General features: G+C 41.4%; 1 protein-coding gene across 1 annotated transcript; it reads left to right on the forward strand.

Annotated features, from left to right (window-relative positions):
* Positions 1-912: 912 nt before the first annotated feature.
* Positions 913-15,900, forward strand: cops3 (COP9 signalosome subunit 3). Its single transcript, XM_032501656.1, has 12 exons — positions 913-1,101; positions 2,207-2,336; positions 3,490-3,602; positions 7,524-7,573; positions 9,000-9,092; positions 9,593-9,772; positions 10,310-10,450; positions 12,368-12,541; positions 14,018-14,104; positions 14,219-14,332; positions 14,475-14,555; positions 15,529-15,900. The coding sequence occupies exons 1-12, from the start codon at positions 1,047-1,049 to the stop codon at positions 15,580-15,582; spliced, it is 1,272 nt and encodes a 423-aa protein (XP_032357547.1). The 5' UTR covers positions 913-1,046; the 3' UTR covers positions 15,583-15,900.
* The last annotated feature ends 673 nt before the right edge of the window (positions 15,901-16,573 follow it).

The following is a 16,573-nucleotide window of genomic DNA, read 5'->3' on the forward strand; positions in this document are numbered from 1 at the left end:
AAAAAAGGAATGACCCGAGAGGCAACAATTGTTCTGCATGCAGTGACACTTTCGGAGATCCATACATAAAATGCATGACATTTGAAATGTTGCCAAAGTAAATGCTTACTTTTCTATATTTGAGTTGTGTTTTTTTTTCCTTCTTTTGCTCATCTTCAATAATTGGTAACTTGTGATTTTGACTGCCACCAGTCACTACACTTCAGAACACTACAAAAAAACATAGTGGTGGTACAATAAAACAAAGCAATATCCATATTAAGTATGCAGTAACTTTTACCAAAGAAAACCAAGTTTATGAAGGTGATGAACTTCATAAACTTCCATATTGACAGAGTGAATAAATAGCAAGTCTCAAGCCACAATTGAATAAGTGCCAATAATGCTTATTATAGGTAACTAATTTAAATTAGCAGTTCTCAATCATTTGCGTACTTGATGTATTTTATCTGCAAAAGTAAAAAAGTACAAGAGTCCCAGTCCCAGACAAGATAATTTACAATAGTATCCGTATAATTTTTTAGAAGAATAAAAAAAACTTATGTCCAGTCTATATTCAGTGGATGCTTTAAAGTCAGTTAGACGGGTGCTCTTACGGTTTATAACATCTTTGCTGAAAACCCGGTAAATTTTACGTCACTTCCTGTATTTTTTCTTTCATTAAAGGGAGAACTGACGCTGCAGTCTTAAATAAACTAAGGTCCCTTAATCCACAAGATAAGCACAACAAGTGACACACACTGAAATCCTTAAAAAATCAATACAATTATAGAAATTATGACGATTATGAGATATAATACTTTCAGCAAATTGTGTGTCTGGACTGGTTTATAGACTGTTTATTTAATATTAAAGGTCTATGGTCTGGCCCTTTAAGAATCCAATGGTCGGTTGTTAAATCTCGTTGCAGTCTGTTGTTTTGTAATCTCGCGATAGCATCACCTCTGTGGCGGCTGTGTGGCCCCCAGTCTTAGTCCGTACGGAGTTGTTTCTGACGTTTGAATGAAAAACAGTGCAAATTACCTCCACTTTGGACCTAGGAAATAATGGCTTCAGCCTTGGAGCAGTTTGTGAACAATGTGCGGCAGCTCTCCGCTCAAGGTAGGGTTGCTAAACTCATTAGAGTCGGAAGTATTAGCTAGTTAGCTAGCATATGCTATCCAATGCCGTGCCGATAGCTAGGCAGCCAGACTGGTTAGAGCCCTCTTTTTGCTTTATCATGTAAACACATCGTAAAAATGACTTTCTCAGACTGCGAGAGTTGTGTAAAGTGCCACCAGAAGATGCGTTAGTACACAGGGACGCCTATGATAACCGCCAACTGGGTGGTTCCTCAAGCTAAATGTCAAAATCATACTTTTTGTTTTTGATCTAAAAAAATAATTTATGATGACTACCTACCGGTAGTCCCGCCCTGGGCACACACTATTGGTTGGCGAACGGAATTAGAGAATATGATTGGTTTAAAGTCATCTGTCAATCCCACTTGTATTACCTCTGTTGCAAGGCCTTGACAGGACACTTGACCGGGCGATTTATATTGAAATACTCAGCCACGGCTCGATGATTGTTTATAACGTTGTAAGTCAGGTTGTTTTCTACATTTGTAAAGAATAGCATATTGACAGCGATAAACAAAACCAAAATGTAAATCTGTCATCAATCCGACCACAAAAAAAAAATTAGGAAAATGCCACAGCATACTTGACCCCAAACTTGACCCCTTGTCCTTTGTGGATAAACATGGGCCAGCTGAATGAAAATTATTGTATATTTATATAATATTTGTAATGTTAAACTTACTGTACATGTGGAAGGCACAGTAAATCCTCAAGCTTAACTGAATGGTTACCTTACCTATAGTAATCTTTTCAATGTGTAAATTAAATATGTTTTTCACAAATAGGCCCATCTTTGCTATGTGTATTCATATCAATGTTCATATTCAGCCATATTTTTTTGAATAAATGCTTCCCTCTTGCACTTACTTTTAGGAGGGTCTCAGGATTTCTGGCCTTATTTTATTACAAAACAATGGGCTTGCCAAAAAAAAAAAATATTTGTGAAGATTGTTCTGCATCTACCATCGCAATGTAAACTCTTAAATGTAAAAAATGTGTTTTTTCCAAAGATCTAAAAGATATGCAAGAAGGTCCAAAATGGTTTAATTTCTCTCTGTTCTCCTGCCCTCTCGCCCCCCCCCCAGGCCAGATGACTCAGCTGTGTGAGTTGATCAACAAGAGTGGAGAGCTGCTGGCCAAAAATCTGTCCCACCTGGACACGGTGCTGGGGGCCCTGGACATCCAGGAGCACTCCCTCGGCGTGCTGGCTGTGCTGTAAGTCTTTTCAGGTTTGCCTACCTCTTCCTGGGGGTCTAGCATTAGTGTCTGGCATTGTTTAGATTTTAACAGCTTTGATTCCGATTCTTCCTTTTTATTTTACTTATCGATTCTCCATTCCGATTCTATGACCGGTGGATTTGAAATGGGTCACATGCTTATTTTCCAGATAAGAGGAAAATTTTATTTAGATTCAATGGCGTTTGACCACACATTAGAGAGCCGATTACTGTGCTCCATAGCTGCAACTAGGGCTGGGACGATTACCGCAATACCGCGGTCATGTTCAAACCTACCGCGAATCGGAGCTCGTCACCGGCCACACCGCCAAAAACATTGGCCTGCACGTGGCCACGTTGTGTTTAATGACATGGATTCATTGTGTGTAATAATGACATGTCTGATTTGTGCCTTACATGGATTCAAGGTTTTCTAAACAAAATCCGAAAAATGGTTCTCCGTTCTCAGCTGAGGTAGACACGTTTATGTTACAGCTGCAGCGTTCACCATTGCACGTTAGCCTAGCAGCTAGCGGAGTGTCCTTCTGTTTATAGCTTTATCCTGATGAAACGGCACGGTTGAGTTTCAGCCTGCATGCACGTTTCGTAGCCTAACACAGAGCGGCTTATATTGGTAGAGAGAGCTACAAGTTATGGGACTGCAGAGTCGCCCTCTCTGCTCTCTGCCTGCTCAGCTGCTAGACGGGCTGCACTCGTGCTACAACATATGTTGTAAGATTTAAGCACATGTTCTTTTCGGGGGTTACCCCCCCCCCCCCTCCACACTTTACCGGCAGCAGGCCAATTGACAACATATAAAGCCACTGTGTCTTCAGAAGCTCTAGCTTGTTGTTTTATGGTTCACTTTGAACTTATTTTACATCAACTTTGCGATCTCTTTTCCCCACAGCAACCCTCATACCGCTCGATCTCCTTGCGCTACCACACAGGCACTGACGTCACTCACTTAAGGCACCCTGCCTCTCTCTAACTTATGCTACTCTCGTAAGGGGGTCACGGTTTACCGTAATACCGCGGTAGAAAAAAATCCATACCGTCCCAGCACTAGTTGTCATTACCAGTTAGGTTTTAAGGTCTCTCTGGTTCATTTAAACATGTTTTTTTGCTCACCTCCTTCTCTATGCTTCCAGATTTGTGAAGTTCTCCATGCCAAACATCCCTGACTTTGAGACGCTCTTCTCCCAAGTCCAGCTCTTCATCAGTACTTGCAACGGGGAGCACATTAGATATGCAACAGACACTTGTAAGTCCAGACTAACCAAAGCTCTCCGTCTCCTCCATGTTTAAGATGCATGTTTCTATTCTGCTGGTGTTTTTTCTTTTTTTTCTTTATGCTGTACAAGTTCTTAGTTAGACTGAGAACGGTTCCTACACTAATCTGTATTCTATGGCTTATTGTGTTGAGAGTATGTACTCTGCTAAGCTGTGTCACACTTTATCTAAATGATGCCCACTATTTCTCATACAAGTACTTGACTTTACTACAGGCTTTTTCCAGTGTCTGCTGACAGGATCTAAAATGTTTTTTCTAGGATCAATCTGCATTGTTACGATGGTGTGGCATCTGTAGAGTAGGTCGATCTGGTATGCTGGTGTCAAGTAATAGTGCTCAGCAGTATCTGCGATTTGTAAAGTGTCTTCCAGTTCCGCCAACGTCTGAGCTTAGATAAATTTACGTAATAGAGAGACATTTGGCACCCTTGAACCATTTAAGGTTGAAAACAAATGCCAACACTGTATGAATGTTATGTGTGTGTCTAGTAATACGATGCATAACCTGCAGTGATGTATAGACCTATCTTGTACATGTAAGCAGTGCTTTACACTTAACTAACCACTAAAAGAGTATCTGGCTGAACAGGTGTACAATGCTAAGATGAAGCCAGACATCCAGCGCTCTCACTGTCGCCGCAGTTCGGGTTTGTCACCGTCCAGGACGGTTGTGATTGGTTTAAAGAGATACAAACAAGCCAGTGTTTTTTTTATTTCCAATCCCAGAATAGATAGGCGGTAGGGTTGGGCGGTAATACGGTATACCGCAGGGTCTTAAAAATAGCAACATTATCAGTTTCAATAACATCATTAAAAAATGCAATGCACCTATATAGGAGAGAAGGATTAAATATAATTTATTTAACGCCTAAAGTGCTTGTGTGTGGTTGGCATCACATGACAGTGTTGAGGAGAAGAGGAGGGGGGGGGGGGGGGGGTGAGGAGAGAGAATGACCTGGTCTGGAAAGAAAAACACGCCTTTTTCAGTTTGGCAACATTTGGGGTGTAAGGAGAGGTGTTTCAGTAGTGTCTGAACGGTGTAGGCCAGTGATCATCAACTGGCGGCCCGCGGGCCGAATGCGGCCCGCCAAGCCGTTCGATCCGGCCCGCGACTGGATTCCAAAATTGTGAGGATCAAAGAGAAAATATGTAGGCCTATTCTACACTATTAAAGCAACTAAAAGCAGCAGCAACTGAGTCTCTTCTCAGTAATCACCACCATTTATGACTCTATTTAGGCTACACCCCAAAGTCAAACTACCTCTCTGATCATTTAAAGTTCGAGTAGTAATGCCGCTTGCGTGGGAGTAGGCAGATTTCAGTGCGGCGATTTTCTCTGACGCGCCTCTGACTGCTCAGATATGAAATCTTAAAATTTGAATGTTTAGTGTGGTGGTGATGGCGCAGATTGTATTCTTTTGCAACAGCAACAGTTTCGTTGGCAATTAGGCATACTGGTGAGGCATTCCGAAGGTTGGCATGATAAATGCGTACTTTTCAGTCCAGTCATCATTGAAGGAAAGGAAAGGGCAAGGCAGCTTTATTTGTATGCACTTTTCAGCAACAAGGCAATTCAAAGTGCTTTACACAAAATCAGTTGAACAGATAAAACACAAGTAAAACAGTTAAAATCACAAGCATTAAAAAACCCGGGTAAAACACATGAATAGACAGTTAAAAAAAAAGAGAACATAAAACACAAGAATAACAATTTACAGTGCAGCATAAAATTTAAAGAAAGGCAGCATCAAATAGAAAGGTCTTCAGCCTTGATTTAAAAGACTGAGAGTAGCAGCGGATCTACAGGTTTCTGGGAGTTTATTCCAGATATGAGGAGCATAGAAACTGAAAGCTGCTTCACCCTGTTTAGTTCTGACTCTGGGGACAGAAAGCAGACCTGTCCCAGATGACCTGAGAGGTCTGGGTGGTTCATAGTGTAGTAGCAGATCAGCAATATATTTTGGACCTAAACCGTTAAGTGATTTATAAACTAGCAAGAGTACTTTGAAATCAATTCTTTGAGACACAGGAAGCCAGTGTAAAGACTTCAGAACTGGAGTGATGTGATCCAGTCTCTTGGTCTTAGTGAGGACTCGAGCAGCAGCGTTCTGAATCACTGCAGCTGTCTGATTGATTTTTTAGGGAGACCTGTAAGACCCCGTTACAGTAGTCAAGGTCTACTGAAGATAAAGGCATGGACAAGTTTTTCCAAATCCTGTTGACACATAAGTCCTTTAACCCTTGATATATTCTTAAGGTGATAGTAGGCTGACTTTGTAATTGTCTTAATGTGGCTGTTAAAGTTCAGGTCTGAGTCCATGACTACACCAAGATTTCTGGCTTTGTCTGTTGTTTTTAACATTGTTGTTGAAGCTGAGCGCAGACTTTTAATCGTTCCTCTCTTGCTCCAAAAACAACCCCTCAGTTTTTCCTTCATTTAATTTCAGAAAGTTCTGGCACATCCAGCCGTTAATTTGTTCGATGCCTTAGTCATTTTTGTATTGGACTATAGTCCCCTGGCGATAAGGTTATGTAAATTTGTGTGTCGTCCGCATAACTATGGTAACTTATTTTTGTTTTTCTCCATAATCTGAGCCATGGAAGCATGTAGATGTTAACAGAAGAGGCCCAGAATGGAGCCTTGCGGAACTCCGCACGTCATATTTTGTACGCTCAGATGCATAATTACCTATAGACACAAGTAATCCCTATTCTTTAGGTAGGATTCAAACCAGTTTAGTACTGAGTCCAGAAAGGCCAACGCAGTTTTCCAATCGGTCTAGTATATATCGTGGTCGACCGTGTCAAATGCAGCACTGAGATCAAGTAATACTAAGATTGAAATTTTGCCATTATCTGTGTTTAAGGTGGATGTCATTAAAGACTTGACAAGAGCCGTTTCAGTGCTGTGGTTTGGTCGGAAACCCGACTGAAGGTATCAAAACTGTTGCTTAGTGACAGAAATGGTTGAGTTGTTGAAAGACTACTTTTTTCAATGATTTTACTTAAAACGGAAGGTTTGATATTGGCCTATAGTTGCTCATTAGTGACTTGTCTAGTTTTTTCTTTTTTAAGAGTGGCTTGATTACTGCAGTTTTCAGGGCCTGTGGAAAGATACCTGAAAGAAGAGATGTGTTCACAATCTGTAGAAGATCAGAAGTCAACAATTGGAAACATTTTTGAAAAGTCCCGTTGGTAGAACATCAAGGCAACAGGTCGAGGTTTTCAGATGTTGAATATGTCCTCCAGGTTTGTAGGGTTGATCGTGTGAAATTCTGTCATATTGGAACTATTTTGCTTGAACAGACCTGTTTTCATATCAACTTTGCGTTTCATAGCCTTTGAGAGTGCCATTTTACCTCTGTTAAGAGACCCTTTCCTGTCACTTCCTCGGTGTTTGTTTTTCAAGTGCTCTACAAGTAAAATTGACTTAATTGAGTTGAGGCAAAATATCTATCACCCCTGGTGGTTGTCTGTGGTATAGGTGATAGGAACCTGACTCATAAAGGCCTTCAGTTTTGTAATGAAATGGAAAAAGTATTAACAATAAACATCAATCATAATGTTATACCAACATTTTATTTTTTTATTTTATTTTTATTTAAGGGCCCGGCCCCCAAGGAGACTGTCTGGTAAAATTCTGGCCCTCTGACAAATATAGTTGATGACCCCTGGTGTAGGCACAAGACAACAGTTTGGTGTGGGTGTCCGAGCCTTACCTCATCATTTATAATTAGTCACAATAATACCGAATAATAGGGTATCCAAATTTGGACACCGCCCTACTCTAATAGTATAATAGGCGGTGTAGCCAGATCTTACTCCAGCGCTGACAGAGCAATGTGAGACTACTAAAAGTGTCACCTTCCTTCCCTTCTGTTTCCTCTCCCAGTTGCTGGTCTATGCCACCAGTTGACAAACGCCCTCGTAGAGCGGAAACAGGTAAGACTGTTGATTCCAACTTGGCCAACTAAATGTAAATGTAAATGTACTGCTCTTATATAGTGATCTTCTAGTCTTAACGACTACTCAAAGCGCTTTCGATAGTATAGGAACCGTTCACACGCATTCACACACTGAAACCGTACAAGGTGCAACCTGCTCATCAGATAAACACTCACACACATTTACACTCCGATGGAGCAGCATCGGGAGCAACTCGGGGTTCAGTGTCTTGCCCAAGGACACTTCAACATGGGATTGCAGGGCCAGGGATTGAACCACCAACCTTCCGATGGGCAGGCAACCGCTCTACCACTACTCATCATTACAGAGCAAAAAATGTTGTGTTCTTTTTTTTACTGTCTAAATGAATTGGCTTTGATAATCGAGTGAATTTAAAATGTTCTTAAATTTCTAGTTTAGTGTTTAGAATGTAAAACCTAATGTTGAGAAAACACGCAGGTTTTTATGCAGTTGTGTTTTCTAAGAGTCGGTAATATAAAACGAGAGAGAATCTTTGCGTGAGTCTCCACATCTTCACAGGAAAAAGTACTTTCTTGAGTAGCTACTTCTTTATAGATTATGCAATGTATAATTCCGTCATGGCTGCGCAAAATTCTTTTTTTTCCATTCATGACTCACAGCAGCAATCCGCAGCGACGCGATTGCTAGCGAAGACTGAATAGTTCTAATACAGAATTCGAATGTGGTTTATTTATTTCAAAGCGGTGTCTACTTCCTTTTATTTAGTCTCGTTCGTCTTTGGTTTGTGAGCCATACACCTCTAGCCTCCATCAAAGACCACCTGCACAGCTGAACATAGTGTGAACACAGCGTATTTATGGACATTTATTTATGTATGTATTTATTTATGTATTTATTGTAGAATGTCTACCAGCTCCAAAGGCTGCAGGGCCATGGACTCCGTCATCACATTGTAGGGCTGAACCATTTGTGGGAAAAACTCGAATTGCAATTTTTTATTTTTTATTTCTTTTCTGCCAGATAAGTATAGAAGTATTATCCTGTCATAATAAACGTCATACTCAGATTCTAGTCAGAATACACTGCTCCATGGGGCTGCGATTATAGGGCGTGTTTCACCCAAAAATGCCTTTGCACTCATTTGGATAAACCTACAACCAATCAGAGCAACGGAGTATGTGATGTATATTTTGAACTTTTGCTGAATCCTGTAAGTAGGACGGCAAAAACCTCTATCCAAAAATTAATCATTAATAATTCAAAGACATCGTGGCAGAGAATTATATCAATTCTAAGCAACAAAAATAATAAGTGATTCATATTTTCCCCCGAATCGTGCCGGCCTAGTGCGGTACAGGCCCAGGCCGTTTCCAGTGTGTCTGGATGTCTCTAGAAAGCCACAGCTGACTCACTAACTGAACATGTCTTCCTTCTCCCGCAGCCGTTGAGGGGAGTTGTCGTCCTAAAACAGGCAATAGACAAAATGCAGATGAACACAAACCAACTTACCTCAGTTCATGCAGACCTGTGTCAGGTGAGTCTCTGGCCCTGCTGCATCAGCACCAGGATCCAAAATGAACTTGCTTGTGTCCACCCGCCGATTGGCTGGTGAAGGGACAAATTGCACCGGCCACTTAATAGATTACCATTGTTTGTTTGGCTGGTGAGTGAAGCAAATCTACCATCCGTTTGCATATTTTACCAGCATTTACAGTGCTAATTTTGGAGCCTGATTAGCACCATGGCTGTAGTCCTAAATGGCCTCTAACTTTTAATTTAGCTTCCTAATGTGGTCTATTTAGCTGTATTAGATGTAAGATTTAGTTGTATTGTCCTAGAGGGATATTTGTCAATTATGAATCAACATCCTTGTTATCTTAATTGTTTTCTATTGCCTTCTCCTAAATTCAAAGCATTTACATGGTTGTGTTAAATAATTCAAATGCAGGCTTAGTTCCAGCACAGTTGCTGTCTGGTGTGTGTGTCTTGTGTAACCCTCTAAGTTGTCCTCACTACATACCTTTCTCCTTGCAGCTGTGCTTGTTAGCAAAGTGCTTCAAGCCCGCCCTGCCCTTCTTGGAATTGGACATGATGGACATCTGTAAGGAGAACGGAGCTTACGACGCAAAGCACTTTTTATGTTACTACTACTATGGTGGCATGATCTACACGGGCCTCAAAAACTTCGAAAGAGCACTGTATTTTTATGAACAGGTACTCTCACACTCCTAAAATACCCAGATACACACTCAAATACGTATATGTACTGACATGCATGCATTTAATGGCACAGCAAACATTGAAAATTGGTTTCTAATGTGACTATTAATTCTTCAGAGTTTGTTTGTACTTATGCAGGACTTAAAATTCTCATAATTCTCATAATTCCTCCAGGGCAGCATTTCAGGCCTCTATAAACCCTGCCTATGTATGCCTGGAATGCATACAATTTCACTTTTTCTCTGGCATATATGTAGACGCTTCGACTTAGAGACTCAGACTTCTCTTTATTGGGTGGCTAGCATTGTCAATAATGTCCATCAGTTTGTCCAGTGTCCTCCTCTCTGCCACCGTCACCGTGAGTCCAGCTTCATGCCGACCATAGAGCCGGCCCGTCTGATCAGTTTATCCAGCCTGGAGGTGTCCTCCTTGGATATGCTGCCCCCCCCCCGGCACACCCCAGTGTAGAAGAGGACGCTGGTGACCACAGACTGGTAAAATGCTAACGTGTGTCTCGTTTTCTCTTGTCAGGCAATAACCACTCCAGCCATGGCAGTGAGCCACATCATGTTGGAAGCCTATAAGAAATACATCCTGGTGTCACTCATTCTCCACGGCAAAGTGCAGCCGCTGCCCAAATACACCTCACAGATAGTAGGGAGGTTCATCAAGGTATGGATGAATAGCAGCGTTGGCATGAGTAGTATTATGGTGTTTTTCCATTACATGGTACCTGCTCGACTCGACGCAACCTTTTTGTTTTTCCATTATGAAAAAAGTACCTGGTACTAGCTAACAGGTACATTTTTGTTTTTTTAAGTATCATCTCTGTCAAGCTTCCAAGTGTGCTGATGCGATACCAAAAGGTGACGTGAAAACCTGCAGACCACTAGTTGGTTGGAGAGAATTTTCACTAATCACTGCGTCATCATCGCTAGCGACAAGGGATGGGCGATATGGTATAAAATCCATATTGCGATATACATTGCAGCTTATTGCGATAATGATGTATATCACAAAATATAAATTATAATAGAACCATTTTGGAGCAAGTTACATAGACCCTATGGTATTTTTGAGAACATTTATTGTGCAAAACAGTATTTATACAACATAATGTTGCAGATAAATACAATTCAAGTAAACTAGTTGCAGAGTCTTTAACAAAGAAAAAACTTTAAGTGTTGGCCTTTTTTTCCTTTTAGTGTAAACTATTCTAACCACCCACTTTCAAAGAAGCACAGATACTTTAAATAAAAACATATTTCAAACAATGCTTCTTACCTGCAGCTTAATGGAACGCATTTGAGCACACTTGTATACACACACAAACACACACACATGAGCGGCTGTATGTTTTCCCTTTTTATTGTAGTGACAGTGTATATACATGAAAGAGGGAGAAAGATGGGGCACAGACATGCAGCAAAGGGCCACAGGTTGGATTTGAACCTGGGCCGCTGCAGGAGTCAGCCCACATGGGGCAAACGCTCTTACTAGGTGAGCTAGAGCAGTGATTCCCAAAGTGGGGGTCGGGACCCACAGGGGGGTCGCGAGCCAGAGAGGGGGGTTTCCCCAGTTGATTTCCAGAAATAAATAAAATGTAAAAAAGATTAAAATAGCATATGTTAGCCATGTTTTCAAACACGTAAAACTAGTGGCTAAATTTAAAATACAACCAAGCAAATAAATAAACAAAAACAGCCTTTTTGATTTTCTTTCTTTCCGAGTAGCGGTCTGCAACATTAACCAAGATTGGACTTGCTGTGCTCCCAAACTATTGCCATCCATCTCATTAGGTGGGTAAGTTCAAATTAAAATTGAGTAATTTACTGTAGAATCATGTCATGGCTTTTTGGGGTTTTTTTGTGTTGTCAATATCTCGGGGTTTGGATACGTCTGTAGTGCATGCCCGTTTACGCCCAATGTTTTATATACGTTTTATGTGGGGGGGGGTCGCAAGTCCCTTGCCACCGTTACTTTGGGGGTCGTGGGCTGAAGGTTTTGGGAACCCCTGAGCTAAGGACGCCTCGAACCTGCCATTTTTAAATATTTAGCCAGCTGTGTGTTTTTTTTTTTTTTTTTTTTTTTTTGCTTCCACTTTTTTTGAAACTAACTACGTTCTCTGGCTCTGACAACAGCCACATACCGAGAATCAAAAAACAACACACCTTCGACGTTCTGTGTGTGTGTGTCGCGTTAGGTCACAGTAGTTTCCTGCGGCGTCGCTGTGACGACCAGCCACGCTTGCCTCACGCATGAGACGGTACTAAATCTGGAATGGAAATTGGCGGATGACGCACCGCAGCCAAGCCGAGTTCGTACCATGTAATGGAAAAACGCCATTATAACTTAGAATAACCAGATAAGCTAGTCAATAAATATATAATAATGTAATAAATAATTAACACAATAACATGTGCCAAATCCTATCCAGCTCAGAAGGAAATGGTGTTGATTGCAGTGTGAACACACTGTGAAACCCAGTAACAGATCTAGTTATACAGTGGATCATTTGTTGTGCCGTTTAGTCATTTGGCTTTGCTCTGTGTCCTGTCTCTTTGTTTGTCCTCTTCCCGCTGCCCTTAGCCCCTGAGCAATGCATACCACGAGATGTCTCAGGTCTACACCACCAACAACCCGGCCGAGTTGCGCGGCGTGGTCAACAAACACAGCGAGACCTTTGCACGAGACAACAACACGGGCCTGGTCAAACAGTGCCTGTCCTCCCTCTACAAGAAGAACATCCAGAGGCTAACAAAGGTGGACGCGCCTGCGTGTTTGTGTGTTCTTGTATTCTTAATGCGAGCCAGATGTTTTCCTTACTTCTTTATGTGGAGATGACGCTATGGTTTGAACGATACTGTGTGACCGCTGTCTTGATTTTGGTAAAGGATTCAATTAAGTTTAGTCAGAGGGATATGGAATGTGTACTGAACGTTTTAGCTCTAGTGCGCAAGCCAAGTGAGTTGCTACAAAGCTAATCGAGAGTATCAGCTCCACACAACTCTCTCTGTATTTCTCAGTACGGCTATGTTCAAATGATTGTTGGCATGTCGTGACGTCAGGCATTTTCATTACTTCTGTAATGTGTGAGCTATGTTTGAACGTTTACTTATTCCTCACTGGTGATTTGGAAGATTCAATAGTTTAGTCAAGGGATAGGAATTGTACAGACGTTCTTGTGTAGCTCTAACGGGTTTCTTCAAGTCCAAGCATTCTACGTTATTCGATATGTTAGCATCTAAGCGCCAACCTCCTCTCACTTGTGCTCACTACCTTATTAAACCATTGGGGAACATCCCTAAACTGGTGGCTGAACTAAGCAGAGACCACTACAGTGTTGTCTGTTTGAACTACATAGAATGCTGGTGTCTTCGCTAGGCTGGTAACGAAACCTACATATCACTATTAAGGATCAGAAAGCTTCGATCTACACAGGAGTTTTTGGTCGTACCTCACATCAAAGGGCTTTGTCTTACCAGAAACGGTTCCGACAACGCGATGGTTACCTCGTGTGGTGTCTCTCCCTTGAGAGTTTAGAGCACATCTCGAGCGCATCAGTCCCTCTCCTTCCTCGAAGGCTTGATGTTCGGCTCTGTAAGGATCCTAATAGCCCAAGGAGTTCCCAAATGCGTCTTGGGAGAGGCCCCGGAAGCAGACGGAATTAATAGCCACTGCTGGGAATCTGTGGAGCCCAAATCGAGCTGTGTGTGCTTCAGCTAGAGGGTTTGGGTCCTACTGATCTCTCCCACCACAAAGTTATCGTTACGAGAGCATGCTGGTGTTTGTTATTCCTTAATATAAGTGAGTTTTGTTATCTTTATTAGAGATACTTATAAAGGTGCCCTGCCACTAAAAAAAACTTTTTACTTGCAGTTTTTGAAATACATTAGGTCAGAGTCCGTGGTAGAACTTCAGACATTACCACAAATTAATGAAATGCGTGTGGCAGGACACCTTTAATCCCCAATGGGGAAATTACATTTTACACCCTGTTGCTACATACACTTAAAATAATTTTTTAAGTGTATGTAACATTTTTTTAAATGCTTTGCTATATTTGGCTGGTGCAATATTTTTCTTTTAAATCGAGCTGCATAAGCTTTAATCAAGTGAATGCAAAGATCCTAAAAACACTCAACCAAAGAAAAGTAACTGCACACAATGTTCCACTAATAGGTTCAGTAGATGCTTTTGTCTAGTCTGTTTTAATATCAGTTTGGATGTCTCCTGCAGACCTTCCTGACACTGTCTTTGCAAGACATGGCAAGTCGAGTTCAGCTGTCGGGCCCCCTGGAAGCAGAGAAATACGTCTTACACATGGTGAGTTGGTCCAGAAAGACTTGGTTGGTCCAAAATCCAGTCTCTGGTGCCATCTGTCCACTTACTGGAAATCCAAAGCCATGTTTCACTGCTCCTCGTTGTGCTTCCGTGCAGATTGAAGATGGTGAGATCTACGCTAGCATTAACCAAAAGGATGGCATGGTCTGCTTCCACGACAACCCTGAAAAGTACAACAACCCGGCAATGCTCCACAAAATTGACCAAGAGGTGAGGGTGTCCAACTCTTGTTTGCAGTGTTAGCTTTGCTTTGCATGAGGTTCTGTCATGATGTGTTATGCGTGAGCCCTGATAGAATGTTTGGTGGTGACTGCTTTTAAACTGAAGCTTTGCTATTGTTTTCTCCTTTCAGATGTTGAAATGTATAGAGCTGGATGAGAAACTAAAGTCTATGGATCAAGAAATCACAGTAAATCCACAATTTGTGCAGAAGGTGAGGCAATCAAATAATTTTGGACAGTTATTGATACTTTTTTTTATTTTATTTTTTTTACATATGCGTGGATGTACACAGAACAAAATTATGATGAGCCTGAAGACTGAAGCCATGAGACTTTTTCTATGTACATAGGAGGCTTATTTCTCTCAAATAATGTTTACAACTCTGTGTTAGTGAGCACTTCTCCTTTGCCGAGATGATCCATCCACCTCGCAGGTGTGGCATATCTTCTTATTGATATGATGCTGAGTAGACAGCAGGATTATTGCACAGGTGGGCCTTATGCTGGCCACAATGAAAGGCCACTCTAAAATGTGCAGTTTTACAGTATCTGGTGTTATAGTTAGGGTTCCTCTCTCGCTCTCTCTCGACCGGACTGCAGCCGACTTGAGTGGGCAAATCCTCACATTCAATGGTGTCTGGCGCCTTGGAGAAGTGTTCTCTTCACGGATGAACCCTAACCATAACACCAGATACTCTGCCCCCCCCCCCCCCCCCCCCCCCCCCCCCAAATACAGTAAAACTTCAAATTTTAGAGTGGCTTTTTATTGTGGCCAGCCTAAGGCACACCTGTGCAGTGATCCTGCTGTCTAATTAGCATCTTGATATGCCACACCTGTGAGGTGGATGGATTATCCCGGGAAAAGGAGAAATTCTCACTAACACAGATTTAGACAGATTTGTGAACACTATTTGAGATAAAAAATCCTTTTATGTGCATAGAAAGTCTCAGATTGAGTTCAGATCATGAAAAATGGGGGCAAAAATCAAAAGTGTCGCGTTTATAATTTTGTTCAGTATATTTTGCTTTTGTACAATCTCAACATATCTTCCCTTGCAAATATCATGTTTTTTAGTGGCTCATTGCTAAATTAACAATTTTATTCATGGTGCAAAGATGCTTGCTATGTGGTTATAGTAACAGGCGGTCAGGTAGCATTTTTCACCTGTGACACTTGTTTTTCAGAGTATGGGATCGCAGGAGGACGATGTTGGTAGCAAAACATCAAGTTATTCCTGAGGGGCCTCGGACGGGGAGAGAACGCAGCAGCCGCCCAACACGTTCTTCCCAGGATGAGTTGGATTTTTTTAAAAGAGGAAAACAAACATTCTATTGCATAAGGACATTGGTCAAGGAAAATCTAATTGTGTGGAATGGTGATAAATTTGGTTATTCTTTCTTCACAGTGTCTTAAGGATATCAAATTATCCTTACAGAAAAGGAAAAAAAAAATACAATTTTGTCAGTGTTTTATTTATCAATGTTCAGGTTGGAACGCCACTGCTACATTAACAGAAACCACAATAATAAAAACTGGACTTATTTGTTCCAAACGTATGTGTGAATAATCTCACTGTTTTGTATTGGTTCTGGTGCATGAGGGCCGTAACAACAGGGCCTTACATGAAGTAAAACATCTATGACTGGCGAGGGATGTATTCTACATTTGTAAAGACGGCAATCACCGTTATCCTCTCACTTCTTTTGGTGAGAATGCAGATATCATCAATAGCAAGTCTGTACACATGGACATGCCCTTGACCAAACTCTGCACAATGGAGGAGTCGTTCACAATCTGGTGCACTGTTTTTTTTTTTCCTTTCTTGTTTTTTTTAGGTTGGATCCACTAGAGGTCGTTAGAGCACTGTATAGAAAACCGTTTAGACAGCTTGTTATTATTATACGAGGTGAAGTCAACAGATGAAACCAAACTGTCATGTCATTTGGGAGCTTGAGCTTTGCGATTGTGGATCTGTTAATAATAAATTGTTTAAGAATATAGTTCTGGGTGTCATGCCTTCTTATCCCTTTTGGTTCGACTTGTACTTTCCCATCCACTCTTGCTGCTCTTGATTGTCACATTATAACGTTCTTTATTGATACAATGAAGCTCGTTGATGTTTCAGCCAATAAACGTCCTTATACAGACGGATGTGGTTTGCCGGAAAATTGTACCAATCGCGACGCAGCAACAACTTCATAGGGGCGGGCCTTAACCGTAAAATGAATG

This window comes from Etheostoma spectabile, chromosome 21 (assembly GCF_008692095.1).
Source record: "Etheostoma spectabile isolate EspeVRDwgs_2016 chromosome 21, UIUC_Espe_1.0, whole genome shotgun sequence".
Lineage (NCBI taxonomy): Eukaryota > Metazoa > Chordata > Actinopteri > Perciformes > Percidae > Etheostoma > Etheostoma spectabile.